Source organism: Somniosus microcephalus, chromosome 24 (genome assembly GCF_052327205.1).
Source record: "Somniosus microcephalus isolate GS21.2 chromosome 24, FLI_Smic_1.0, whole genome shotgun sequence".
NCBI lineage: Eukaryota > Metazoa > Chordata > Chondrichthyes > Squaliformes > Somniosidae > Somniosus > Somniosus microcephalus.
Window position 1 is genome coordinate 4939981 of NC_141010.1, and position 18090 is coordinate 4958070.

An 18090-nucleotide genomic window follows, 5' to 3' on the forward strand; every position below is an offset into this window, starting at 1 on the left:
ATTCCAGAAAACTACAGTAGGGTTGGAATCCGGTAGAATGTTAACGGGAGAATACCCTGCCTCCTCTTACAGAGTCCATCTTCCGTTCTGGCTTTTTTCGCGATTTAAAGTTAGTTATCCGACAGCCTGTAAATTACAAATATTGTCTTTTGTTGTGTCATTTTAAAACCTACACCCTCAATTTTTACGTTATGAGAACAGTCAATAATAGGGTTACATACAAAGCAAGGGCGCCCACAAATCCACCATGTGAGTTGGTAGGAGCAGGGAGTTGGTCGGTGGGGTCTGTTGGAGAATGTGAGCGGGTAACTGCTGGCTCGGGGCCCAGTAGGTGCTGAATGATCAGTCATTAAAGTGAGGCAGGGACCTTTGATTGTCCGTGTCACCGAATGGAAGTCCACCAGATGTGCTGGGGACCTTCTCCTTAGTGATGTTACAATTGGATGTGTTCTGGAACCCTGAGCAGCGCCTCTAAAAAACACAAATCGTGACAACCAGCTCACACACTGACCACTCACCACATCCACCCAATCTCACTGGGAAAGGTTCTTTTCGCTTTTAGTGTGAAGGCTTCACTATGGAGGAACCCTCAACCTCATCTCGGCAGTTAAGGCAGAGCACCATGGAGAGGAAGATGAGTGCCATGGCGTGTACCATCTTCAATGAGCTTCGGCTTGAGGGAAAACTCTGCGATGTGGTTATCAGGGTCAACGGCATCGACTTCAACGCCCATAAGAACATCTTATGTAGCTGCAGCTCCTACTTTCGGTCAGTAACTGGAGCAAATAGGCTTCCTCCTTAACTCATTCCTCTTAGTGTGTGTATAGTCCCGAAAGTGACGATGCTGAAGAGAAGTGTTGCGAGGTGATTCACCCCAAAAATTATTCTTTGAAGCTCAACTAATTCAAATTGTAAAGTGAAATTCAGAATTCACCAAATGATAAGTTGCAACCTTATTAATGCAACACAATTGCTGTAGAACCCATCTGAATACATAACTTTATAACACTTCACAGAAAGACCATAATATTCCCCTTCAAAGACTGCAAGAGTTGGAAATTGACACTCACTGCAAGAGAAAGAGTTGGGCAATGAACATCTATTCTTATCTATCCAGTTGCAGCCAGAGAATCTCCTGCAATGGCTTCTCTTCCACCTCCTGCACCGTTACCCCTGGAGCCCCTATCCTTGGCCCCCCTCCTACTTCTCATCTACATGCTGCCCCTCAGCGACATCATCTGAAGACAGGTCAGGTTCCACATGTGTGCTGACGACACCCAGCTCAACCTCACCACCACCTCTCTCAACCCAGGATTTGTCACGCTGCTTGTCCGACATCCAGTATTGGATGAGCAGAAATTTCCTCCAATTAAACATTGGGAAGGCCAAAGCCATGTCTTCACTCCCCTCCACAAACTCCATTCCCTGGCCACCATCTGAGGCTGAACCACAGACTGTCCACAACCTCGGCGTCCTAGATGATCCTGAGCTGAGATCCTACCCCATAGCCTCTCCATCACCAAGACCGCCTACTTCCACCTCCATAATATTGCCCCTGCCTCAGCTCATCTGTTGCTGAAACCCTCATCCCATGCTTTTGTTACCTCCAGACTCAAGTATTCCAATGTTCTTCAAGCCGGCCTCCCATCTTTCACCCTCCTATACTTGAGCTGATCCAAAACTCTGCTGCCTGTATCCTAACTCGCACCAAGTCCCATTCACTGATCACCCCTGTGCTCAATGACTTACATTAACTCCCGGTCCAGCAACACCTCGATTTTGAAATTCTTATCCTTGTGTTCAAATCCCTCCATGACCTCGCCCCTCCCTATCTCTGTAACCTCTTCCAGCCTTACAACCCTCTGAGAACTCTGCGCTCCTCCAATTCTGGCCTCTTTTGCAACCCCAATTTCCTTCAACCCGCCATTGGCGGCCGTGCCTTCAGCTGCCTGGGCCCGAAGCTCTGGAATTCCCTCCCTAAACCTCTCTGCCGCTCTCTCCTCCTTTAAGACCCGCCTTAAAACCGACCTCTTTGACCAAGCTTTTGGTCACCTGCCCTAATGTGGCTCGGTGTCAAAATTCGCTCCTGTAAAGCACCTTGAGACATTTTACTATGTTATTATATAAATGCAAGTTGTTGTTGGTGTAGTAATGAAGAGCAGCTGTTGCTGATAGAACCATACGACAGCAAGGAAAGGGCAGAAATAGAGTGCCGGCAAGCTATACAGTAAAGTGAGGCATCACAGCCAAAACCAATCCTGGACAGGGAACATCATTCGAGGCTTAGTGCGGATTTAAGTCCTCTTGCATTGATTAATATTTATCGCAGCCTTTCTTATTTTAAGCATGCTTGTGCCAAAGTACCCACAAGTGGATTAGTATAGAGCACCCCCAAAATGAGAGAGAGAGAGAGAGCTGGAATGGTTAGGTAGAAGTGTACTCTTATTTATCCTAAGATTTTTGTATCCTTTGCTCTGCAGGGCTCTGTTTACGAGTGGCTGGAACAGCATAGAGAAAAAGGTGTACAACATCCCAGGGGTGTCCCCCGACATGATGAAGCTCATTATAGAATATGCATACACTCGGACAGTACCAGTCACCGTGGAGAATGTCGAGAGGCTCCTGGCTGCTGCGGATCAGTTCAATGTCCTGGGAATTGTCAGAGCTTGTTGTGAATTCCTTGAATCCCAGTTATGCCTGGAAAACTGCATTGGGATCTGCAAATTTGCAGACTACTACTTCTGCCCAGAGCTCCGACACAAAGCCTACATGTACATCCTGCACCATTTTGAGGAGATAGTGAAGGTGAGTGAGGAATTCCTAGAGCTGTCAGCCTTTGAGCTCAGAGACATCATTGAGAAGGATGAGTTGAATGTGAAACAAGAAGATGTAGTGTTTGATGCCATTCTCAAGTGGATTGCCCAAGACCCAGACATCAGGAAAAAGTGCATTGTCATACTGCTGCCCAAGGTACATTATGAGCTAGATGTATCTTTTGTATCAATTAAATATTTTTGTTGTAAAGGAGGGATTGAGGAGACTGGTTGGAGCCATGGGTTAGCACACTGTCCCTTCACCTCTCATACCTGAGTTTGAGTCCTACCAAGACCAGTTTTCTATCTTGTTGGCTCTGTTGGTCCTACACCGGAGCAATCTCAATCCAATTGCTCGTGAGCAGTGGTCCACAGCTGAAAACTGCCATTAACTTGGCACTAAATTGGCAAACTCACTCAGAGTCTGAAATAGATGGGTAATGTACAATACAAACATAACATTTAGCTTCAAGGCTTTGTGCTTGTTAACATTTTTTTTTGTTATTTTACATTCTCTATCTTTGCCTCTTTGGAATTCCCCTCCCCTGCCGTCATGGTACAAGCCATTCCCCAGTGGAGAGGGTTTGAAGGGGTCTTCTTCACATAAAGAAAGAAAGACTTGCCTTTCTACAGCGCCTTTCATGACCTCAGGATGTTCCAAAGCGCTTTACAGCCAATGAAGTACTTTTTGAAGTGTAGTCACTGTTGTAATGTAGAAAACACAGCAGCCAATTTGCGCACAGCAAGCTCCCACAAACAGCAATGTGATAATGACTGGATAATCTGTTTTAGTGATGTTGATTGAGGGATAAATATTGGCCAGGACACCGGGGAGAACTCCCCTGCTCTTCTTCAAAATAGTGCCATGGGATCTTTTACGTCCACCTGAGAGAGCAGACGGGGCCTCGGTTTAACGTCTCATCCGGAAGACGGCTCCTCCAACAGTGCAGCGCTCCCGCAGTACTGCCCTGGAGTGTCAGCCTAGATTTTTGTGATCAAAATGGTTATGTAGCTGTCTTCCTTTTGAGGAAGTACCTGGAACTGCTAGGATGAGGAATTCACCAGTTGGAGGAACCCATTGAGTACCGATGAATGTTGGAGCTCGAGCCCATTAACCACTTAATGGCATTTTATGACTCCTTTCTTTAATTGCTGCAGACAGATGATAAATGGGTAGAAGAATCTTTTTAATATTACCCATAACTAGTTAACTAGTTCCCTGAGTAAGTTAGAGAGCCACAAATCCTCGGACAGGTGCTGAGGTGTAGTCTAAGGTAGATAGACCCTCCAGTGGGTTAGGCTGTCCAGCAACCCACCGACTCCACACCTTTAAGTACAAGCAGTGGCTGGGATTGGGACTTACAGCTCAAGTCCCCATCTCATGAGTATGTGCATTAAGGTGTCATGCTACCCAGCCAGCCACCATAATCTTTGATCTGCATATCATAGAAACATAGAAGATAGGAGTAGGAGTAGGCCATTCGGCCCTTCGAGCCTGCTCCGCCATTCAATGAGATCATGGCTGATCATTCAAATTCAGTACCCTGTCCCTGCCTTCTCCCCATATCCCTTGATCCCTTTAGCCTCAAGAAATATATCCAACTCTTTCTTGAATATATTTAATGAACTGGCCTCCACCGCCCTCTGTGGCAGAGAGTTCCACAGGTTCACCACTCTCTGGGTGAAGAAATTCCTCCTCATTTCAGTCCTAAATGTCCTACCCCTTATCCTTAGACTGTGACCCCTGGTTCTGGACTCCCCGACCATCAGGAACATCCTTCCAGCATCTAGTCTGTCCAGGCCTGACAGAATTTTATAGGTTTCGATGAGATCCCCTCTCAATCTTCTAAACTCCAGTGAGTATAAGCCCAATCGACACAATCTCTCCTCATACGTCATTCCTGCCATCCCAGGTATCAGCCTGGTGAATCTTCGCTGCACTCCCTCCATGGCAAGAACGTCCTTCCTCAGGTAAGGTGACCAAAACTGCACACAATACTCAAGGTGCGGTCTCACCAAGGCCCTGTACATTTCTTTTACTGTTTTCCTCCCCTTCTCTCCCAAAGGTGCTGACTGACGCTGGGGTATGGCACGTAACCCAAGTGGTCATTCTTTGTGGCTGAGCCTAGATGGTGAGTGTTAGGAGGAGGTTATTCAACCATAGAGAAAACCAGAGCCAATTCCCCAGTTATCCTGCTGAGGTCTACCTTCCCACAGTGAGCATTGGGTAACAATGGGTGGAGTGAACACAGGCTGGATTTTCCCCCTCTCTGTAGCCCAGAGGGCACTGAGGGAGATTTCACAGCCCCAATTGCCACCTCGGTTGAGATCATCAAATGCTGCACAGACCAGAGATTAAACCTGGGCCCTTCCAAGTCTTTGCAACCGAGTTCCATACTGGGCGGTGCACTTGCCATTTTAATTTTTTTTTCTTGTCAGAGATATCAAAACTGGGCAATAATAGAAAGACTTACATTTATATGGTGCAGAAAGGACGTTCCAAACGACTATAGGGGCTGGAAAGAATTTATAAACGTGTTCTCAGAGCTGGTGGTTATTAACATTTCTCCCTTTCAGGTGAGACTGGCTTTAATGAACGCCGAATACTTCATGAACAACGTTAAGAACAATGACTATGTAAAGGACAACGATGACTGCAAGCCCATCATCATCAACGCGCTCAAGGCCATGTACGACCTCAACATGAATGGACCGTCAAACTCGGACTTCCGCAACCCCTTGACCAGACCTCGCCTACCTTACTCCATCCTCTTTGCAATTGGTGGTTGGAGTGGCGGGAGCCCGACCAATGCCATCGAGGCCTATGATGCCCGGGCTGATCGATGGGTCAATGTGACCTGCGAGGAGGAGAGCCCGAGGGCTTACCATGGGGCCGCCTATCTCAATGGCTTTGTCTACATCATTGGCGGCTTTGATAGCGTTGATTATTTCAACAGCGTCAAACGCTTTGACCCGGTCAAGAAAACGTGGCAGCAAGTGGCTCCCATGCACTCCCGGCGCTGCTATGTCAGTGTGACAGTCCTAGATAGTTTCATTTACGCCATGGGAGGATTCGACGGCTACGTCCGGCTCAATACCGCCGAGCGATACGAACCTGAAACAAACCAGTGGACGTTGATTGCGCCAATGCACGAACAGCGGAGCGATGCTAGTGCGACAACATTGCACGGAAAGGTAACCCGAGGGGGAAGGAATCCTCATTGGAAATGGGGTTTCAGAAAGGCCAACTGATTCTTTTTATTTTGCCAATTCCAACCCTGTGTCAGCCATGGCTCAGTGGGAAGCACTCTTGTTTCTGATTCAGAAGGTTGTGGGTTCAAGTCCCACTTCAGAGACTATGAACACAAAATCTAGGCTCACGCTCCAGTGTAGTACTGAGGGAGTGCTGCACTGTCGGAGATGCCGTCTTTCAGATAAAACTTAAACTGAGGCCCTGTCTTCCCCCTCAGGTGGACATAAAAGATGCCATTGCACTATTTTGAAGAGCAGGATAGTTCTCCCCGGTGTCCTGGCCAATATTTATCCCTCAATCAACATCACAAAAACAGATTATCCGGTCATTATCACAGTGCTGTTTGTAGGAGCTTGCTGTGCGCAAATTGGTTGTTTCCTACATTACAACAGTGACCAGATGTCGAAAGTACTTCATTGGCTGTAAAGCGCTTTGGGACGTCCTGAGGTCGTGAAGGGCGCTATATAATTTTTTTTTCTTCGGAACCCAGGCTGATTTTTTATTCCCTAACCCATGAGCGCCAAGACCAATTGTAGCACCCAGCGCCTGCTCTCAGTGTAGCACCCAGCGCCTGCTCTCAGTGTAGCACCCAGCGCCTGCTCTCAGTGTAGCACCCAGCGCCTGCTCTCAGTGTAGCACCCAGCGCCTGCTCTCAATGAGATGGGCCTACTTGAACCTGTGGCCTTCTGGTTTTATGGTTCCCCAGTTGGGTGGGGATTAACCTCTCCTGGTTACAGATGGATGACTCTACAATTCTATTCAATCTGAAGTACTTCCCAACATTGAATAAATATAAATGCCCATCAATTCTAGAGACACCCTAAAGGATGCGAGGGTAAATTTCCCTCCAGGCTCCTGGTGTAGAGTTTCTTGCGCTGGCAGGAAGTCAGGAATCTGGACATGCGCCACCTATAATTTGCCACCATGAGGGTTTGTGCCCGAATTCTCAATTTGCACTCTGTGTGCTGAGGATGGAAATTCCCCCCATGGTTTATACAAGTTCTGATATTGCCCCGTAATGTCCCTGCTATTCAAATCACAAGTTTTCAATCCCCATTCTGCCCTGATCTTAGCTGGCAACAATTGGTTTCAGGGTTCCCCTCCTTGTTGTTACAATTCACTCTTGCTGCAAAGTGTGTGGAGGTAGAGTGTGGTCAGGACCAAGTGCAGCTCTGATGCTCTCCATAATGGACACTTACTGTCTAGGTTCACGTATGGCCACTTGGCCGAGGCATCAGAGGATAGCTGGCACCCATGGAATCGTAGGACTCAGTGTCTTCGGGAGAGGAAGGGACAGCACTGAAGGGGAGAGGGATGTCATGTGGAAAAATACCACTTCTGTTCAAGTCACACGATTCAATCATGGAAACCATCTCTTCTGTCAGCTAGAGGATTAAATTGAGAAGTGCTGGTGTTATGCTTGTGTGTCATAGCGAATAACACAATCGTCTTTTTTGTGCTCAAGTTGAGGGTATGTTGGAGCTGAAGAATTGGAACTTTCCATTTCAGGCACTCAGCCAGGTTATGAAGCAATCCAGGTCAAGTTTCGTACAGCTCCCTCTGCTCTGCACTGTGAGTGAGATTGTCAATGTGTGCCTAGTTCAAGCTATAAACCCAAGCCCAATGGATTTGGATTGAGCTGGCTGGAACTCATTTCACATGAGTGCCTTAGGATCAACAGACTGAGAAGATCTCGGTCCTTTGTCCCGGGTCCCAGAGGTTAAAGGTTGGCGTTTAGCCCAATGCCCCACTCAGAATATCACCCTCCTGATGTATTACTTCCTGGTATGATGCTACAGACTATTATCCTCTGTATAGCATTCTGAACTAAAGAATTTTTATCACTTCCAAAAGGAAAAAAAACATAAAACTCCAAAGAAGTAACAAACCCACTAATTAGAATATAAAGGGGGAGAAATTCAGTATCGCCTCATTTGGGATGCAATTATCGGCCGGGTGCAAAGATTAGCGCCTGGCGCTAATTATCGCCTCCGACTGCAAACTTGGTTTTTATCGCCCTTGGAGGTGATTGGAGCGCTAAATCAGGCGCTTCACACCTGTCTTAAGGCGCAAAGACCGAGGAGCGAGGCACTACCTCAGAGCGCTGGCGAAGCTCATGTGATGTCAGTCAGCAATGGAACAGAGACACACTGGCGCCGGCCAGTTCTTAAAGGGGAGGGTTGATCTTGCTCTCCATCCACACCCTGCTCATTGCAGCCTTGAATCTCGGCCTGGAGAGACCTGTACATCAAATCAATTGGAAAGAACAAAGGAGGCCCAGGGAAAGAGCTCAGAGTGCAGCCCCCATAGCCTCTTCTAAATCGATGCAAGGAAGATCAAATCAGAAAGAACCTGCAAAGTGCTGCTCAGTACCCAAAATTCCTCAACACAGCTTTGAATATCTCCTGCAGTCTCTCTCTCACTCAGAATGCATGGTGCAAAAATTTAGCCGACAAGAAAAGGCAGGAAGCGGTCGCCTTTAAATAGCACTCCCCTAGTCCCTTCCCGACTGCAAAACGTTCCCCTCAACCTGTCGTTGCTAGCGGCAGGCGGTAAGACAGGGGGCGCCATTCAATATCTGGTCCGGGGTGCTACCGGGGCGTTGCACACTCGACTGACGTCATGATCTGCCGGTGCAGGAGATCGTGGCGGTAGTGTTTAGCGCCGCCGCAAAATGTCTAGTTAATTTCGTGAGCGGCGCAAACATTGTCGCGCATGGGCGCTAGTTACTTTGCGCCCCATTAGCGCCCTCTTAAGGCGCTAACGGGAGGCACAAACCAACTGAATTTTCCCCCCAAAGTCTTTTATTTTACCAGCCAAGGACAACTATAATTATAATTGCAGAACAAGAGATAACAGAGGATATTCACAAAGCTAACTACAGCTCCACTTTCTGTAGGCTGCCTGACAAGACTGGATCAAATTACATATTGCAAGTACTCTACAGCAGGCAGGATCAAATTACACATTCCAGACAAACTGTTGGATGTGTCTTGTCCTCCAAGGGGACCAATCAGAAATCTGGTCCAACCCACTGGTGTTGCAAATAAACGCTGCCAACATTTATTGAAATCACATAGTGATACTCCAACAAACTGTCACGCCATATGACCAACTCCCTGACCCCATCACCAGCGCTCACTGTGCAAACAATAGCGGTTATTCAGCGATCCAACAGGGTGCATTGGTCAGAGAATCTGACCAACAATGTTGTAGCTTATCGCCAATCCTGTGCTCCGTCAGTATAACTCCCAGCTGGGACTGCGGAAGTTACCCGTAATATTCCCAACTACCCCAGGGAGTTTAGAAACCAGGTCAAAAGGTATTAGCAGTTTTGTAACTGTGATTTTTAAGAGGGTTCTTGATGGGCTCCATCAGTCTTTGAGGTCAAACATTTGTGCATCAACATGGGTAGTACAAGGCAGTGCTGGGGTCTGGAGCCTGTTTCAAGTGTTATAAGCCCCACACGCAGCGGACAATATGTCAGGAAAATTGGGGTGAAGTAATGACTAAAAACAGAAAATGCTGGAAGCACTCAGCAGGTCAGGCAGCATCTGTGGAGAGAGAAATAAAGTTAAGGTTTCAGGTCAATGACCGTCCATCAGAAATGTGTGGGGGGTTAAGTAATTCCCCAGCAAACGAGCTCCAAAGTTGCCAGCACATCCCTATAGGTGGCTGACAACCGAGCGACGGTCGGACTCTACAGCCCACCCACTGCTCTCTCCTCTTCACACGTGTACATCTCGGACCACAAGCAACCGAGGTCCAAGGCCCCCTCAACATTCTGAGCCTTTCCCCGATATATTAACCACCTCCAGAGATGGCAAAGAGGTTCAACCCGAGATACTTTTGTTTTCTCATCGTCCAACAAGGCAATGATAGTGTGAGTAAAACCACCCCCTTTAGTGTGAATCCCCCACCCCTAGTGACCTCCATCTCTGCTTGGAGTTGAGTGGAACCCTTGACGTAAGTACCATGAATAATAAGTAGCTACTGGTAGACAGAACTAATGTAGGAATAATTACCAGTTACAGTAACAGGGCTCTGTAGACGAGTCCTCAAGGAGCCAAGTTCCATACATGCAGTCTAAATAAAGCTTCGAGTGCTCACTCTGAACCTTCCTGCAGTAGGAACCATTTTTAACCAGTTTGTAAGTCTTTAAATCAAAAGTTACAAACTTGCCCAGCGGTAAGTGCCGTGCCTGGTGTGGTACTGAGCCACATAGAATCAGGCGAGGCCCGAGCCCTGTTCTGAGCACAGTTTGATAGCAGTCAGGATAGCAGTGCGGTTTTACAATTGGTTTCAGCATAATTGGGCTGGGAATAAGGAGGAGAATCAGTCAGGGTTCCTGCTTTTGATTCCTGCTGCAATGCATGTGAGTGTGTGTGAACGTTGTATGACAGCAGGACTGGTCTCTGCCATGGGTGAAAAATCCTCTGATACTTTCCAGATTCACACCTGAAGAATGAGCTCTTGGACGAGGTGTGATGGTGTTCCTGATGCCTCGATAAAAGTTACAGCCTCGAGGAGAGCAGAAAGGGGAGAAATGTGGGATGGAGCTGGGGGAACAAGCTAGGCACCAAATTATTAAAGCTTTCATGGTTTTTAAATTACTTTTAAAACCTATTATTCAAATAAATAAATAACCTGGGACACACCTATAATTATCTTCAAAGTTAGATGAAGGTTGCAGTAACCACAGAATCATAGAATGATACAGCACAGGAGGCGGCCATTCGGCCCATCGTGCCTGTGCCGGCTCTTTGAAAAAGCTCTCTGATTAGTCCCACTCCCCCCTGCTCTTTCCCCAGAGCCCTGCAAATTTCCCTCCTTCAATAGAACAGTGCAGTGAAGCAAGAAGCATAGAGGGATAGAGCCTGTCATAGCTCCAGAAAGCCAAACAGGAGCTCTGAAACTGTAACTGTGCCCACGTCAGTAAGAGGACAAACCCTGGGGCTGAACTCCACAGCCGCGAGTCACAGTCGTTCCACTGACTCTTGGTGATCAAATTAAGCAGCCATTCTCTGGAGTTGTTGTGACTGGTATGAGTGAACACACAGCAAGTTTTTGAGGTCCTTATCAGACTCTCAGCTCTAATCAAAATTCCATCTAGCACCCTGAGACTAGCAGGCCCATTATCCAATTCTCAGGAGTCCAAGTATTGATATTTATGGGTTATGCTCCAAGTTACTTTAAGCAGACTTTGAAAATATGACAGACGGCTATTACTTAATGAGATAACTTTGAATCTATTTGCAGATGGGGAATCAAGGCCAGGTGTAGTCTTCAGGTGAAGTGGGCTTAAGAGGATGGGGAACAATTGGACTGGGGCGCACAGACAGAATTCAGCCCCCATTCTAAAGTTACACAGGCTGGGGAGCTGGGCGAGGAAAAGCTCAGATGTTACATTGCCACCACTGGTGGGAGGGTGCAATTACAGTGTGACAAGTTTACACAGGCCAGTTTCCATTAGAAATGTTGACATAGGAATTAATAATGGAGGAAAAGTTGACAAAAACATGACAACAGTAAGTAATGTTTTATATCCAGTAAATGCACACATTTGCAAATTTTAAAAATATTTGACATTCTGACAGTCTCTTCAACTTGATGGCACTTTTATTCTTCCCCACAATTTCCTCCCCTCATTTCCTGAAGATATACTGACTCCGGCTGGCGTAGTTTACCACAGGTTATAGTCAGCTTCATATGCGAGTCTTGACAGTGAGTATAGCAGGCTATTTAATGGTTGGGGCATCACAGTAAAGTCTGAATGATTCCTTGCCCGACATCCATACACATATATGGATAGTGCATAAAAGGGTTAAATTATGAGGACAGGTTGCATAGACGAGGCTTGTATTCCCTCGAGTATAGAGGATTGAGGTGATCTAATTGAAGTGTTTAAGATGATTAAAGGGTTCGATAGGGTAGATAGAAACAATTTCCTCTAATGGGGAGTCCAGAACAAGGGGCATAACCTTAAAATTAGAGCCAGGTCATTCAGGGGTGATGTCAGGAAACATTTCTTCACACAAGGGTAGTGGAAATCTGGAACTCTCTCCCCCAAACAGCTGTTGAGACTGGGGATCAATTGAAAATTTCAAAACTGAGAATTATAGATTTTTGTTAGGCAAGGGTATTAAGGGTTACGGAACTAAGTGGGTAGATGCAGTTAAGGTACAGATCAGTCATAATCTAATTGAATGGCAGAACAGGCTTGAGGGGCGGAATGGTCCTCTCCTGTTCCTATGTTCCTATTTTTCAACAGGAGTCAACCAGAGACAGACCAGGAGAGGGAGCCCTGGCTGCTTTCCCCCCTTCTAGTTCAGGGATGCGAATTCAATGTTAGAGCCTGAACTGCAGACTCAGACTGAGAACACCAAAGTTCACACAGACTGGGAACCACACCTGAGACCTGATCTGCACGGTTCAGTACTGCAGCAGGTGACACGTTTACCCAGCAAGCCATCGGGTCAGCTATTAACTTGAGCACTTTGAATTCTTTCCACGGTATCTAACTAGAATGTCAACTGTCCATTGGACACGAGCACTCTCAATAATGCAATGTCTGATGGAGAGATAATCATGGGTTCATCCATCGGTAAGTTCTCTCAGTAAACTGCCTCCCCACCGTATTTCTGGACTGCGAGTTTCTTCGATGCACACGTCTCCGCTAAACAGGTAAAGTTCTGCAGCTAGAGCTCAGCTTTTACTTTGACAAGATTGGCTAAACAATGCTGTTAAGAGTAAAGAATGTAACAGTGGAATGAGAAAATATCAATCAGCCTGTCAGCTCACTCTCCACAAACTCTGTACAATTCACCCTATCAGGGACTCTGCCCCAGCAATGGATCTCCCACAGCCCCTGTACATTCTATCCTCTCATAGACTCTACCCCACCCATTTAATGACCCGAGGGAAAGCTGTATCAGCACTCCCTGACCCCCAAAAAGAATCAAACAAAACTCCCGAATATTCACCCACACTGAGACCCAGAACAATATTTAACTGCGGTCTAGTTCTAAGGCATAGCCGACCATCTAGGAACCAGCTTAGCAGATGCTGAGGGTGGGTGTGGAGGGGTCTGTAACAAAATTGTTTCACTCATCGCTGGTTATATTTAACCATCTATATTTTTACGGACTTCTTATTAAATTACAAATTCAGATATCAGTTATGATAATTGGCCCTTTATCCCAGGGTTCTGTTGGAACACCTCCCCTCTCCTGTATTTGGCTCCTCTAGTTTTCCTACCCTGCTTTTAAATAAATGCCTACCTACAATCTTCCCTGTTATTCTAAATCTTTGCACTGCGTGCCCTTAATCTTCAGTCTTTAATAATGAACTTTAATGCAGAGTTTGACACACCAAGGTTCAACTTAGCTTCTTCACCTCCTGCTTAAACAATCCCTGGTGTGCCATGTCTCCCACTCAATACAATCCTTCCTGCTCACGGCCATCTAGCTGTGCTTTCCTCTTCACCTCAGGTCTACGTATGCGGAGGATTCAATGGTAACGAGTGCTTGTTCACAGCCGAGTTCTACACTCCCGAAACCAACCAATGGACAACCATAGCGCCCATGAGGAGCAGGCGTAGTGGCGTTGGAGTCATAGCTTACGGTGAATGCGTATACGCAGTAAGTGACAACAGCTTGAACTATAGAGCACTTTTAATATAGCAAAACATGGCAAGGTGCTTCTCAGCGAGGGAAAATGAGACTGAAGAGGCAGGTTTTGGGGAGACTTTTTGATGTGGGAGAAATAGAATCATATAAGCACAGAGGGAGGCCATTCGGCCCATCGAGCCCTCTGCAAGAGCACTTCAGCTTGTCCCACTCCCCCGCCCTTTCCTCATAGCCCTGCAATTCTTTTTTTTCTTTCAGGTACTTATCCAATTCCCTTTTGAAAGCCATGATTGAGTCTGCCTCCACCTTTCAGGCAATGCATTCCAGATCATAACCACTCGCGTAAAAAAGTTTTTCCTCATGTCGCCTTTGGTTCTTTTGCCAATCACCTTAAATCTGTGTCCTCTGGTTCTCGATCCTTCCACCAATGGGAACAGTTTCTCTCTATCTACTCTGTCCAGACCCCTCATGATTTTGAACACCTCTATCAAATCTCCTCTCAACCTTCTCTGCTCTAAGGAGAACAACCCCAGCTTCTCTAATCTATCCACATAACTGAAGTTCCTCAACCCTGGAACCATTCTCGTAAATCTTTTCTACACCCTCTCTGAGGCCTTCACATCCTTCTTAAAGTGCAGTGCCCAGAATTGGACAAAGTACTCCGCCACTGCAGAGGGACAGGGGAACAAATAATGGTCAACAAGTACAGGGGGTAATAGGTGAGCAGCCCTTTATATGGAATGGACATTACATGTTTTCCTTATTCTTTTACGTTAGTGTGAAGGTTGCTGGGATTACTTGCAAACCTGCCCATTATCCAAGTGGCTTGTTTATATTTTCTCCACTCCAATTTTTTTTTTACCCTCTTCAAGTTTCACCGTGGGCAGACTGTATTCCTCGGCCAAAGGAATTTTCAGGTAACAAGAACCTCAACCTTCGATGCTGCCATGGTGTCTTGTAAACCTCTAGGTGCACGAGAACAGGAGAAGCTAATATTCTCTCCCTGTGCCAAGCATCCAATCAAATAGGTAAAAAAAAAAGCAATTCTGGCAGCAGTGAAGCAGCATGTTGGAGTGATAGGGCAGGGGGAGTGCTAGCTATCCAACAACTTGCATTTATGCAGCACTTTTAACATTACAAAACATCCCACAAGGCTTCATGGGGTGGGGGAGGGGACCAAGCTGTAATTAACAAGTTAGGAGAGATGCTCAATAGCACAGTTGAAAAGGTAGCTTTTGAGAAAGCTTTTAATGGCATGGAGAGCAGTTTCAAGGAGGAAGGGGTTAAGGATGAAGTTCGAGAGATTAAGGCCGACAGTTGAAGGTGGGGGTGGGCGGGGCTGGGTGCACAGGAGACCAGAGGCAGAGACTGTCCTTCCTGTCCCCAAATTCCCAATTTCACTCTTGGGCATGGCTAGGTGGCAAGTGAAGACTGTGGCGATTTAACACTGGGGCACTTTAAACTTGAATTCTGAGAGGCTTTAAACTTGAATCCCTTATCCCGGCAGTAGACTCAGTTTTTAGCTGTTCCCCACAGAGAGGGGTGGGTGTGAGGCTAGAATGAGAGGGAGAGTGCGAGTGCCTTTTCTGGGGAGGAGGGGAGCTGTTTTCAGTGAGCTGGCAACATTTACCAGTACAGAATTCTACCAACCAAAGTCTGGAATGAACCTGTAACCAAGAGGTGCAACTTACCACAAACAATGAGTGAATGAATGCACAGAAGCTCCTGGATGCTCCTCATTCCCCAATATATTTATTTTTATTCTAAATACAATGGTTCATATTAAAAGCATGATAACAAGTGGACACTGAGTAAGAAACAGCTGAAGAAGCCCATGTCTTTTTGATTGATCTTAACCCCACCTACCCATCTTTGCAGCACATCACAGAATCATAGGAATTACACACAGGACATTCAGCCCATCCTAGTGCTAGCTCTTCAGCTGGACCTATCTACTCTAACCAAACTTCCCAGCTCTTTTCCTGTATCCCTGCATATTTTTTCTTTTCAGGTGTCAGCTGTGGTTCAGTGAGTAGCACTCTCTCGCCTCAGAGTCAGAAGGTTGTGGGTTCGAGCTCCACTTAGAGACTTGAGTACATAATCCAAGCTGATGCTTCAATGCAGTACTCGGGGAGCGCTGCACTGTCGGAGGTGCTGCCTTTCAGATGAGACATTAAACCGAGGCCCCCGTCTGCCCCCTCAGGTGGACGTAAAAGATCCCATTTTGAAGAAGAGCAGGAGAGTTCTCCTCAGTGTCCTGGCCAATAATTATCGCTCAAACAATATTACTAAAACAGATTATCTGGTCATTTATCTCATTGCTGTTTGTGGGAGCTTGCTGTGCCCAAATTGGCTGCCACGTTTCTTACAACAGTGACTACACTTCAAAAGGTACTTCATTGGCTGTGAAGCGTTGTGGGCCGTGCTGGGGTCGTGAAAAGGGCTGTAGAAATGCAAGTTCTTTCTTTTAATAATCTTTCAAATACTTATTATTGCTGGAGAAGGAACTGGGAGATATGGAGATATGCTAAGAAAGTAGGTCTCTGAAAGAGACGACAGGACTTTTGGACTTTTCCCATGTGTGAAAATTCTTCCTTAACTTCCTAGTTTTTTTTACGTTTTCCATGGTATTTGAAACCTTCACTAGTGAACAATTTTCCTGGGTTGGTTTTGATAATCCCCTTCATAATCTTGAATACTGCATTTAAGTCACCTTGAAACCTCTTTTCTAAAGAGAACGTGTCCTTTTAAAAAAAATCCTCTTCTCAGAAGTTTGATTCTCAGAATTATCTTTATTCCACCTGTCTCAAGGACAGTAATTCTCCTCCTTCCTAATAATTAGCTGGGCAGATGGCACAAAAGTACTCCAGATGACGTGTGACCAACACCTTATTTGCTAGAACATTATGGAAATAAGACTGAGCATTGTAAACTCATGCCATACTACTTAGGTCATTGGAAAAACAAAAGGAAGTGAGCCATTTTCTTTGTAGTGAACAGCTGCTTTTCCCCTTTCGAACGGCAGGTCGGAGGCTTCGACGGGGCTAACCGTCTCCGGAGTGCTGAAGCTTACAGCCCACTCACCAACACCTGGCGTACCTTGCCCACCATGTTTAACCCCCGGAGCAATTTTGGCATTGAAGTGGTGGACGATCTCTTGTTTGTCGTGGGCGGCTTCAACGGCTTCACGACAACGTTCAACGTGGAGTGCTACGACGAGAAGACGGACGAATGGTACGACGCCCACGACATGAGCATCTACCGCAGTGCCTTGAGCTGCTGCGTGGTGCCAGGACTGCCCAACGTCCGAGAGTACGCAGCGCCCAGAGACAGTCTGCTGGGATTACTGTCCCGCGAGGAACAAATAAAATACTCTGCCTCGACCAGCCTCTTAGCGGTATGATCTCAGCACTGACAACCCCATTACTCTTTTGCTGTTACCAATAAAATATTTTCCTGAAGAATCAGTGTAATAACCATAAATAAAACTTATTTTTAAATAAAATTTTAAGCATGGTGTGAAGATTGGTCTGCATATGTTCACTGGTTGTTATGACGACAAAGTCCAAAGGATGCTTGTGGTACAGTGGGAAGAGCATCACCATCAACAAGTGTTTTGAAAAAGGGCACCTTTGTTCTAGGGGTAAGTAACAATGGCCACATTGGCTTTAACACTGGGTATACATGAGGAAGAGTGCATCCATTCCTTGCCAACTCCCCTCTACAGAGAAGAGCCAAGGGGCTGATTCCTACTGGCAAAGTACCGAGAATTATGAGTGAAGACTGCAGAAAACGTGGGGCTCTTCCACTGAGAAAGGTGTTGGAGAAGTGATCTCCTTTAAGGTTTATAAGATGGATAAGGGAATGGAATAATACTTTAAATTAGAGTCTAAGAGGGGACAGAGGTCTAAACTAGTAAAAGGTAAATGTAGGACAGATATCAGGAAGTTCTTCACAGAGTGACCAGCACCTGGAATGAGGTATCAGGAAAAAATTCCAGGATTTTTATAATTTTTGTTCTCCGGATGTGGGCGACACTGGAAAGTATCGATGGGAGCAAATTGAGGTGATGAATTATGATGACCACAAGCATACTGGCAAAAAAATTACTGCAGGAAAATTAAATATTTATCAGTGGATTAAATAAGCCTAGTTGAAACTTCCTAGAACACAGTGCCAAAGAGTTGCAAAATGTATTTATTGCAACAGCCATTTGCACCAATACCCAATTTAGGAAATCTACATAACCTGCCAATAACAAGGAGACTCTGCCGGACTCAGTCAGGCTGTGGGTTCAAGTCCCGCTCCAGAGACTTGAGCACAAAAATCTAGTCTGACACTCCCAAGTGCAGTGCTTACTGCACTGTCGGAGGGGCAGTACTGAGGGAGTGCTGCA

General features: G+C 46.2%; 1 protein-coding gene across 1 annotated transcript; it reads left to right on the plus strand.

Moving 5' to 3' along the window:
* Positions 1–441: 441 nt before the first annotated feature.
* LOC147100977 (kelch-like protein 10) lies at positions 442–17211 on the plus strand. The gene is made up of 5 exons (XM_085966102.1): positions 442–768; positions 2481–2970; positions 5391–6008; positions 13557–13706; positions 16720–17211. Exons 1-5 carry the CDS (start codon positions 578–580, stop codon positions 17095–17097), a joined length of 1827 nt encoding a protein of 608 aa, XP_085822228.1. The 5' UTR covers positions 442–577; the 3' UTR covers positions 17098–17211.
* Positions 17212–18090: the final 879 nt, after the last annotated feature.